We start from the raw sequence: 11,281 nt of genomic DNA, 5'->3' as shown, positions 1-11,281 counted from the left end.
TCGTGCGCTGAAGTAACGCTTACTTCCTATTTACTCCTTTCTGTCTAGAGTGTACCGACGAGTATAATCTTTGCGTGTCATGAAATAGTGCCGCTTGTGCAGTGACACCCCAAAGACGGGCGTTGTGCGGCGAAAACACGACGCAAACCTGCGATGAAGAATTGCAGCGCCACAGAGAAAAAAAAGACACACAGCAGTAACTTAATGCTCAAGCGATGTTAATGACAAACATTTAAAACTAGGTAGCCCTCTCCCTTAGCCTAGTGCGATGAAAAATCGCTTAGCTATTCGAAGGAAGTGGAGAAGGTGATAACTAGATCGAACCAATTTACCAATGTTGTTAGGCTGGTATCATCCCGTAACATTTTTTTGTTATATTTGAGAATTAGTTTTCTAATATCACCAACTTTTACGAGTATCCAATCTTGCACTTTGCGTCCGTACAGTCGTTGAAGTAAGCCCCCTTAAAGGGCAACTCCGACGATTTTTCAGACATTTTAGGTTAATGGCTGTTTTATGTTCCTAAGAACCTCCTGTAATGTGTACAATACAAGGTTTTCAAAACCAACCCTAAAATAATTTTTGAACAGCAAGAAACGAAAAAATCGAAACCGGCAGGTGCCTTCGTGCGGTATTGACTGTGACGTCACTGGAGTGTTCGCCGCGCTGTGAAGTCCTTTTTTTTTTTTTTTTTCATGCGCAACAAGCGCCCAAGAGCTCACCTCTTATGTACAACGTTTCCTAAAGGTGAGCGCTTTCCAACCGCTACAACCATTACTAGATCCAGTCCTCACTTCTGACCGCACCGACGTCGTAAAGTTCGCTCCTCGCCAGCCGCCGCGCTGGGCCTCGCCTCGCTGGAGGCTAGGCCTATCACCGGCAGCGCACCTACCCCAACAGCCATGGAGGTGCAAGCGCAGGGCGACAACCTCGACCCTGAAACGTCCAGACCCAGTGAGTGGACCGCAGTACTCCGCGCATACCAGGTTCGAGAACCAAGCCCGAATACCGTGGTTGGACCCACACAAACAGCCGTGTCCGCCGTCGGTGCTCAGGCCGAGGCTGCCCCTGCGCCCTTTAAGCCGACGTACCGTGCTCAACAGCAACAGCTGCGCGTGTCGCACGCACTCTCGCAGCGAAGTAAACACCTTGCTTCACTCCCGCCCGGCACTATACGGGTAGTTTTTCGACCGAGAGGCGGGCTCGCTTTGAACGGAGCCATGGCGCAGCCCCTTATGCAAGCCCTGCAAGTCACCGCCGATGGCCGGGACCTAGGGGACATTCACCTCCGGATCCATCCAACGAATAACACATTCACCGTCGCTACCCACCAGGAGACAACCGCCCTGCACCTCGTCCAACTCAAGGAAGTGGTGCTCCAAGGAACCAGTTACCCTATCGCCGCCTACATCGCACCGCCGCCAGCAGCGGTACGTGGAGTCATTTCGCAGGCCAACTGGGCGGAAACCCCGGAGCAGATGCTACGAGACCTCCAGACCCGCAACCCGGACGCTGATATTATCGCAGCACGCAGAATGGGGAGGACGCTCTCCATATTAATCACTTTTGCGCATGGACCAGTCCCTCATACCATACGCTACATGAGTGTGGTTCATAGATGCACGGCGTACAAGGGCAGTCCAGATGCCTGCACCAACTGTCGCCGACCGGGCCGCGTGTTCGCCAAATGCAGCCGGTACAGCGAGCGATGACAGCGCCGCCCACCGGCAGGTAGCAGCCACATTAAAGCTGGTTATAAATATTCATTCAGAACGACAGCTTGACATCGCTGCTATGGCGCAGTGGATTAGAGGTTCGTTTTGCGTATGGAAGGTCGGCCGTTCGACTCCGCTCTCTGTACTGTAGTTTTATTGTTTTTTTAATTTCATTTTTTTCAATTATTTCCCTTTTAGGTCGCAAATCGTGATGCTTAGTGGCATATAACGCCGTTTAAGAGGATTTATTATCCCTTTTAGGTAAGGCGCAGTGACAATCTTCAGTCACCGTGATCAATTCACCGTGGTTTCAAGCCTTGTGGCTGTACAGGCTGCAGTTGGCGAATACGCGACCGGGCCACAGATATGATGTCTGCCCCCACCCCAAAACTGGTCTCTGCACGCGGTGCGGGGACAAGCATGACCCGCAAGCTGTTCCTTCCTGCATCCCGATCTGCATTCTGTGTGGGGGCGAGCACCTCACGGGTACCGGCTCATGCAAGGCAAGACACACAACTCCGAAACAACGCAGCCCGCCGCCACAGAAAACAAAGCCCTTTAGCAAGAAGGACTTTCCCCCGCTGCAAACGAGCCTTCCCACTACCTCTACGTGGGCCTCCAAGGCCGCCAGGACTCATTCGCCGACCTCCCAGGACCACGAAGTGACTGCTCTGCGGGAAGAGGTAAGGCAGCTCAAGGCAGCCATCTCTACCTCCACCCGCGCTGTACCCCCAACTCCTCCACCCTCATCCTCTCCACCCACCTCGCCACCTGTCGAACCTCCTTCGAAAAAGAGGAGGCCTGATGAGACGCCAGCACAACCCATAGACTTGGAAGCAAAATTTCAGGACTTCGCCAAAAACTTAGAAGCTAGGCTCGCAGAGCGCATTACTGCACAGGTCACTGCACAGTGCCAAATTCTGATTGAAACTACCATTACCCGTTTAATGGATACTGTCATAACTAGCATCATGGCCAAGGTAGAGGAGCGTTTACCTCTCCTTGTTCATAGCCTCTCACCGGCCTCTCCTCCCACAGTGCCACCCTCCACACCCCTCCTTCGCCCCTCCACCCTACAGCATGGCCCCTCCGACGGACCATAATTCTTTACATATTATTCAATGGAACTGCAGGGGCTTTCGGCGTAAGCGCGATCCTCTGCAGCAGATTATCGCTACCTCCTCATCCCCACCAGACATCATCGCAATTCAGGACGCAAACGTTTGCAAACAACTTCCAGGATACGCTCTTATCCCCTCGGACTCTACTGATCTTCCTCGGGTGGTCACATACGTCTGCAACTCTTTGCATTACATGGAACACACAATTACCACACCTATCGCTCACACCTTCATCGAAATTTTACCTCCAACCCCTGCTCAATCTCCCTTGTTCGTTCTTAACTGCTATCTTCTACCACGACAGCCAGTTAATCTACTCCCTCCACTCCTCAAATCCGTGACGCAATTGGCTGGATCAAATCCCCTACTCATTGCCGGTGACTTCAACTGCGCACACGTGGACTGGGGCTATCGGCGCACAAACCACAGAGGCACAGTTCTCTGCAATGAAATGATGGTTCTTCACTTGTCCATCTTTAATGACTTCAGCCTGCCTACGCGGGTTGGTAACAGTGTTACTACAGATACCAGCCCAGATCTCACGCTTGGAAGAAATGTGGCCCACCTGCAGTGGGAAAGAACCCAAACCACACTAGGCAGCGACCACCACCTAATTCGCATAACACTAAGCTATCGCCGCCCTCAGCGCAAATTTACCGTTAGACAAACTAATTGGGACCAGCTACGAAAATTTCGCCAGGAACATGTACAGTCAACACAGGTACCCTTCGACCTAGACACCTGGACTACCCAGTTACAGGAGGACATTCGCCAACATACCCAAACGCTAGACACTACCCCAGACACCCCCGTAATTGACAGTAAGCTCGCGCACCTCCTTCAAGCTCAAGAACGCATAACACACAGATGGAAAACTCAAAAACACAATAGGAAACTAAAACTCAAACTGGCACAGCTTCAGACCCAAATAGAACAGCACAGTACCACTCTTTGCAAAGCTAACTGGAATCAGATTTGTGACAATCTCCGCGGCAATCTCTCCACAACCCGTGCCTGGCACCTCTTACGCCACATGCTAGACCCCACGAAATCTAAAACCCAGACACGCCTTAGCATTCGCCGCCTTACTCATAACCACAGGCAGGACACGAACGCCTTCCTCGCGCAGGTGAAATCAACATATACCACCCCAGGTGACCCTTGCAAGCACCCCGAGTACACGGGTCCACCTCAACCCCAGCTTGACGCCCCTATTACAGAGGCGGAATTTCGCGCAGCCCTTTTGAAATTACGCAATACTGCACCCGGGGAAGATCAAATTACCAATGCTGCCATCCGAAACCTTGACGATGCCTCCATATCTCATCTAGTCACCCACTTTAACGAGTGCTGGAAGTCAGGTACACTCCCTGCCACCTGGAAGCATGGAAAAATCATATTTATTCCTAAACCCCACAAACCCATCAACATAGAGAATATCCGACCAATTTCTCTGACATCTTGTCTCGGCAAGGCATTCGAACACATAATTCTTGCCCGACTAACCACGTACATGGAAGACAACCACCTTTTTCCGCACAGCATGGTGGGCTTTCGTGCGCATCTATCAGCACAGGATGCCCTACTACAAATTACACATGACGTGCTTGATGACACGATCCCCCACCTCACTAAAGCTATTCTGGCGGTTGACCTCACAAAGGCATTTGACAGGATTCGACACGATGCCATTTTGCGAGAACTACAGGCACTACAGGTAGGCTCAAATACCTACAACTACGTTCGCGCCTTTCTCTCGGGCCGCACTGCCTCCCTGCACATAGCTGAGCTGAGCACACCACCTTATACACTCGGCGATCTTGGAACACCCCAAGGCGCGGTCCTCTCCCCCCTTCTATTTAATATTGCTCTCATCCCCCTAGCTCATAAACTCGCTCTCATCCCACACCTAAGGCATACCTTGTACGCTGATGATATTACGGCCTGGACCACTCACGGATCTGATGGAGAAATTGAGGAAACTCTTCAATTAGCAGCTGACACCATCTCCGCTCATGCGTCATCTATTGGGCTCGAATGCTCCCCCTCTAAATCCGCGCTTCTCCTCATAAGACCGAAATCTGCAGCTAATTCGCCCATTCAAATCACTTTACAAGGAACCCCTATCCCCGTCACCCCCACCCTCCGTATCCTTGGCCTTTACTTGCAGGATTCCGGACGCAATGATCATACCCTTAAAACACTCAAGGCCTCCACGCAATCCGTGTTGCAGCTTCTACGCCGCGTATCCTCCCTGCACAAAGGTTTAGACGAAGCGGATAGCATGAAAGTAGTGCATGCTTTTACACTTAGCCGCATTTTATACGCCACCCCATATCTTAAGCTGAACCGCATAGAAACAGAGCGAGTGAACGCCATGATTCGTCTAGCAACCAAGGCAGCCTTAAACCTACCCCGCAGCACTAGCACAGCCAAGCTCCTTGAATTAGGCATGCATAACACCATTCAGGAACTAGTAGACGCGCACCTTCAGACACAGTATCTAAGACTTGCCGCGAGCGCAACTGGCAGGCATATCCTCGCTTCCCTTCGCATCAACATTCCCGCTAATCAGACATCCCTTATAGCCATTCCTCGACACATTCATACCCCCCTCGTTGTGAAACCCCTTCCCCGGAACATTCATCCCCAGTACCACATCCCTCGCCGCATGGCTCGCGCTAAGGCCCTACACAAGTATTACGGACAAGCCCAGGACGCCATTTGGGTAGACGCCGCGTGCACAACTCATGAAGCGGTAGCAGTTGGTTACAATCCAGCCCTAGCACAGCCCCTCACACACCGCCTTCCCTCGGGCTGTACGTCTGAGGAGGCAGAGGAAACCGCCATCGCCCTAGCCCTTGTACATTCCAATGCAAACTACATCTTTAGCGACTCCAAAACGGCTCTGTTCAACTTCGCGAGAGGCAGGATTCACGCCCCTGCTTGGAAGTTGTTGAACACCCCCTCCAAAAACTTACCACGCAGGGTAGAGCTCCAGTGGGTGCCGGCTCACTCTGGGAATCCAGGAAACGAGGCTGCCGATAAATTGGCCCGAGGTTTGATTTGCCGGGCTCAGGACGGCCTCGGTCCAGGTTTCTCGAGAGAGCGGGCGCACACCTTTGCAGAGCTCACGCAAATGCCCCGCTTGGACCGTCGGACTTACCCTCCTCCACACCCCTCCCTTACCCATTCCCAACAGATCCTCTGGAGACGCCTCCAGACCCGCTCTCTCTCATCCCCTCAGCTGCTATCTCTCTACTGTGGCACCTCCCCTGCATGCACCCTGTGCGGCGACCCTCACGCCACACTCTCCCACATCCTTTTCGGCTGCCCTGCTGATCCTCCCCCGCAGGGACAGCCCGCGTTATCAAGTTGGGAGGACTGGGAGGTCGTGCTCTCGTCTCCGGACCCGCCATCGCAGCTTGCTGCGGTGCTTCGGGGTGCCGACGTCATGGACAAACACCGCATGAACGTTACGACGTAGAGTGGGACCGTGCGGTGGTCCAGGGACCCAAGGGGGGTCTAAACACACTTGCCATGATAAAGTTTTTCTCTCTCTCTCTCTCTCTCCTGAAGATATCGCAACTACCCTGAGCCGCGCTGTCGACATGACTGAAAGCGCGGAGAACAGCTTTTCCGAGACCAGCGAGTCTTTAGAAGACGACTCATTCGACGATTTTGGACTCGACGAGTCGCCTTTCAGGTATGATCCACCGCCGCGCGAGCCAGCCGAGTCACACCACAGGCCGCGTCACGTGCAGCATGGAGACGGTCTGAACTCGAAGTAAGTACTTGTGTCATTTCTCGTGCGTGCATTTGTCACACAATCGTCAAAACGAAAGCTAATGTGATGCTCCCGCTGACATAGGTTCGTGTGGCGAGTGCCGGCCGATCAAGCCTGATGAAAGAATCTGCTGCCGGAACGTTGCGGTGCACAGCGTCCTTACCGGGGCATGTATCACCAACGTCCTCTCTTTGCGAAGCTCTGTCTCGACGGCGAGCTTTTGGAGGCCAAATCAGGCCAGCTACAGTTCTACAATCCAACATACTTTGAGCACGCTTACCGTGGTCCGCTTCCTCTTGACGGCCGCGCTTCGTCCAGCTGGCCGCTGCGATGGGCGGTTGTACTCGAATAACGTTGACACAGAATCTGCCTTCAAGCCCCGGTTGAACGAAGCCTTAGCGAGTCCAAAGCTCCTTCTGAGGAACACGCTGTCTTCATAGCAGTCTGGCGCGAAATGTTCCGAGCACAAGCGGGAATGCTTCCTCGGAGACCAGTTGACACGCCGGACAGCTCTCACCCAATTGTTGCGAAGGTTCGTATCGCTAGGAAACCTAAGGTAGATCACGCCCATTGTCACAGATGAATTTGTGCAGCCCACAGCACATCAGAAGTTGCCGTGACCCATCAATCGCGTACACATCACATCAGGCACGTTGAGATGGCGCGAAATTGCACAGGTGGTCGAGATAATTCCGGAGACCTCCACTACGGCACCTCTTTCTTCCTTTCTTCTTTCTTTAACTCCTCCCTTATGTCGCGTTACGGGCGTCCGTTACTGCGTCATTTACTTTGGTCAAAACCAATTTTCAGTGTTCTCCTGCACTGCCAACGCCGGCGCGCGCCCGACCAGCTCGAAACGCCGACACGCTTGTGACGTCACAGTACAAGGTGGCCTGTAGAAGTTGCTCTATCAATGGGTGCCGCTCGCGTCGAGGAGCGCTTGTCTTCAAAATTCGCTTGTGGAAAAACTAGGCCGCTTTCAGGTGCCAAATTTTACATGAGACACCAGACTACCATAAAGAATAGAGACTTAAAATTTCATTTCGATCGACGAACATCGAAAAATCGCCGGAGTTCCCTTAACGTGCTACGCATGCTTCTATATTCATCTTTTTCGGCTTCAAGTTGCGGTTTCGGCCAAGATGAGGGAGCCTCGGAAGAGATGCTTAGGACCAGCGTCTTTTTTTTTTCATTGACAAGCCAGTTTTGAATTTTTTTACAGCAAAAACTTCTTTTTATGTTTGTGTCACAAGCGATCAAGGCTCTTTTTGTGGCATGCTCAGCGACACGGCTTACTACTAAAGCTAGAGTATCATCTGGTTTCCTAGGCCACCTTTATAAGACCGCAAATTCTCGAAAAGGAAGAGTGTTACATGTGAATGCTTGTGAAGACGTGATATTATGACCTCTATGCACCCTGGACAATCCCCCGCCATGGGCATGTGCCATTAAGCCTGAGGACATCATCATCATCATTATGACCGGAAATCGCGCGAATGGTGTTCGTTCAAGTGTTGAGGAAGAAGAAGAACGCCTCTCCCGGTCTCTCCTGAGCCACGTTAGACACTGCAGCCACTGACGCCGGCGCAAGCTGAGGCCGTCACGCCACCACTTTGGTCTCCACTAAGCATTCGAGCCCGAGCCGAAGGCGAGATGGCCCAGGCCGCCAAGAAGCCCACGCTTCTGCTTCGCGGACCAGCAGTTCCGCCCCTCAAAGGACCGTCGCTTTTTGGAAAAAGCATTGGCCGCGACACAACGGGCGTCGGGAAGACTGCCACACTCGCTCGGCTCACCCACGACGACAGCGCCGCCATCGAGAAGTGGGACCGCAAGTGGTTCTTCTGCGCCACGCTGTGCCTGGTGGCACTCGTCGTCGTGGCGCTGTGGGTCGTCATCTACACTCTTCGCGGCCCCCAGAAGCGGTTCACGAGCACGCCGATACCGGAAGCGTTTCGCGGTCGGGTCGTGCCGGAGACTGTGGCGCCGATCCCCGTCCGCCCAGACGACGACGTCGACGACGTCGAAGCAAGTGATGGGTCCTCTACGCGCCAGCCGGACGAGTCTTACGGCGACACGATGGGAGACGAGGGCGGCTTCAACTTCACTGACACGGTGGGCGGCGACGCGACGGGCGCGACCTCGGACGAGTACGAATCGAGCTGAGTGATGCGAACCGCATCTTCGCTTTGGTAGGGAGCTGTGTCGATACCATCGCCCCGCGGCTCCCGAAGCAGCTCTTTGGCGTGACCACTGAGAGGCTGACCATTGAAAACGCAATAGTGAACTGATCGCACACGAATGCGTGTCGTAAATTAATGTATCGATGTCGTCTTTAACTCATTGTGAAGTAATAATGACTACTGTTTTGTCGAGCTTCTTTGTGCTTCTTGAGCAACACAGATTTTTCAGCTGCGCTGCGGCTTCCCGCGTAGAATAAGGATGTTTTAAAATGCAATGAGACTGCGTTGTACACTCGGCGGAATCCGTTACTGCCGTTGACACGTGGCCGAGAAGCAGAAAGTATGTTGCGGAGAACAAAAGGAATGAAAAATATGGCCCTGCCAGCAGTGAGTGGCAACTTGTCCCTTGGCTAATGGAATTAATTGAAATTGCTGCTTACAGATAGGGCATGTCGTCGTCAATCGAGTAGCGGTGTTTAGTTTAAAGAGTAGTTACAATGAAGAGAGAGAGAGAAGAAGGAGGAAGGAAAGGCAGGGGAGTTAACCATGCGATATTAACCAGGTTACCCTACAAAGACATTGGACATCTCGATAAGCTTTAAATTCACTTGCGCGTTACCTTCATGCATTCTTCATGCAGTGAACTTGGTCAGCCCATTTGTCGGACTATGCACTCCATCATTCCATAGGTTACATCAATACTCGCCATTGCATCCTTAGTACCCATTTCATGGCTGCATTTTACCTTCTTTTTTTTACCTCTTCCACACTGCTCTCCTTCTGTCTTTATCTCCCAAATTTGCCGCCCTACGCAGAGTAGCATGCCAGCGATTTTTATACGCCGGCTAAATTCTCTATTTCATTAAAGAGTGTCTCTCTCTAAGGGGAACAAAGCGAAAAGAAAAAAGTGCGTTGAATTACTGGGTTACATTACACTGACCACGACAGCCTTACAACTCTAGGAGGTAGCCTGCTAGGTGGGAAGACGGAAGGTAAATTCGGAAATGACGACAAACGTTTTGTCATATCGCGTGAGTGAGCCCAGGCATGAGTGGGAGAAAATCGGCATTCAGTTCAGTAAAAAGGCCTGGCAATAAAGGGGTCGCAGAACAACTTACGAGTATGTCCAGCTTGTCAAACTGGGACCCAGCGGGCCTACTTGTTTCTAGAAGTTTGCTTGACAGGCGTTGGCAACTTAGACGAAATCTGGCACAGAGCTTCACACAACTTTCACAGTCGCGTTTCGGCACGAATCTGGCACGAAACAAAATTTTTTCCTCAGATTCGGGCCGAATCGAGAGGACCTGATTTTTGTGGCGTCACAAACTTAGTTTGTAGGCTTCGTGTCCTCAGCACACATTGGTTTGCCAAGCACACATATTCACACGTTGTCAGCCGACATTGGTTTGAAGTGAAGATAGAAATTAGCTGAAATCCACTGAGACTTTGGAGGGCTTTCACTACGTTTCTCTCAGGAAGAAACCCACTCAAGTCGCATCTTTCAGTACATGCCAATGTATTCCTTTGCTGGTGCGAAAAAGAAATAGAAGAAAATGAAACTTCAACGTGCAGATTTACAACATCCTTCCAGCACTAAGCAGAGGGTCCTCTGTCCACATTGTTTTCGACGACATTTTTCCTCAAAACGCGAAACTTTTACCAACCCGTATTTTAAATGGACTATTAGAAGATCATTTAAGGTCCCTACCTACAAAAATTGCAATAGCAATTGAAGCCTCTCTGTGCAACGAAAAGGCAGGGGTGGCAATTTTCTGTCCTAGTTTAGACTGGTCCTTTCGCTGGGCCTTCCGGATTTCACCCCTATTTTCCAAACTGAGTTTCTGGTAATAGTTCTTGCTCTACGCAAGCTTGATCCTTCTATTTCTGCAGTGGCAGTCATTACCGATTCTTTATCTTTGTGTTCGTCCCTCGCATCGCATGTTGACAGTCCCACTTTAAGCACTTTTCTATCGCTACTTCCTTCGCATTTGAGCCTTGTTCACTTGATGTGGGTACCCGGCCACAGCAGCGTGACTGTAAATGAGATCGCGGATAACCTTGCAAAGGCTTCCCTAGGCGGCCCCGTGTTGCCCATCATCCCGGCTACAGCGTATATCACAGCATCTAGGTTCCGGCGACGAGCGTTATTAAGCGCGCAAGACACAGCACTTTTAACATCGGCGGAATATCACCATCTGAAATATTCCTGGAGCAGGAAAATTTGTCCATCTCGGCAGCTAGAAGTATCTCTGACGTGGTTGCGCTACCGCATCCCCCCTCTAAATTTCTATCTGCACAGAGCTGGTTTGACGTTATCTCCCCTCTGTGCATTTTGCCGTGAGCCTGAATCTATCGACCATTTTTGGCTCCATTGTCGTCGTTTCACCTTATTGAGAAGAAGACTGCTGGAGTTGCCCTTACAGCAACTTGGCCTTAGTTTGAGCAACCCACACTTGCTATCATTTGGTGCCACCACGC

General features: G+C 51.6%; 1 protein-coding gene across 1 annotated transcript; it reads left to right on the top strand.

Moving 5' to 3' along the window:
• The first annotated feature begins 801 nt into the window (after positions 1–801).
• On the top strand, positions 802–6,323 carry LOC149338730 (uncharacterized). Its single transcript, XM_089550346.1, has 3 exons — positions 802–1,678; positions 2,080–2,398; positions 6,192–6,323. Exons 1-3 carry the CDS (start codon positions 903–905, stop codon positions 6,321–6,323), a joined length of 1,227 nt encoding a protein of 408 aa, XP_089406472.1. The 5' UTR covers positions 802–902.
• The last annotated feature ends 4,958 nt before the right edge of the window (positions 6,324–11,281 follow it).

This window comes from Amblyomma mixtum, chromosome 6 (assembly GCF_055824585.1).
Source record: "Amblyomma mixtum isolate Tamu chromosome 6, ASM5582458v1, whole genome shotgun sequence".
Lineage (NCBI taxonomy): Eukaryota > Metazoa > Arthropoda > Arachnida > Ixodida > Ixodidae > Amblyomma > Amblyomma mixtum.
This window is presented reverse-complemented; position numbering and strand designations above follow the sequence as displayed.

What these genes read in the sequence shown, in the direction of transcription:
- LOC149338730 (XM_089550346.1), top strand. Translation starts at nt 903, where the DNA reads ATGGAGGTGCAAGCGCAGGGCGACAACCTCGACCCTGAAACGTCCAGA. An exon ending in TGTCGCCGACCGGGCCGCGT is followed by an intron (nt 1,679 to 2,079) that starts GTTCGCCAAATG and finishes ACCGGGCCACAG; the next exon opens with ATATGATGTCTGCCCCCACC. An exon ending in TGACTGCTCTGCGGGAAGAG is followed by an intron (nt 2,399 to 6,191) that starts GTAAGGCAGCTC and finishes CCTCCCCCGCAG; the next exon opens with GGACAGCCCGCGTTATCAAG.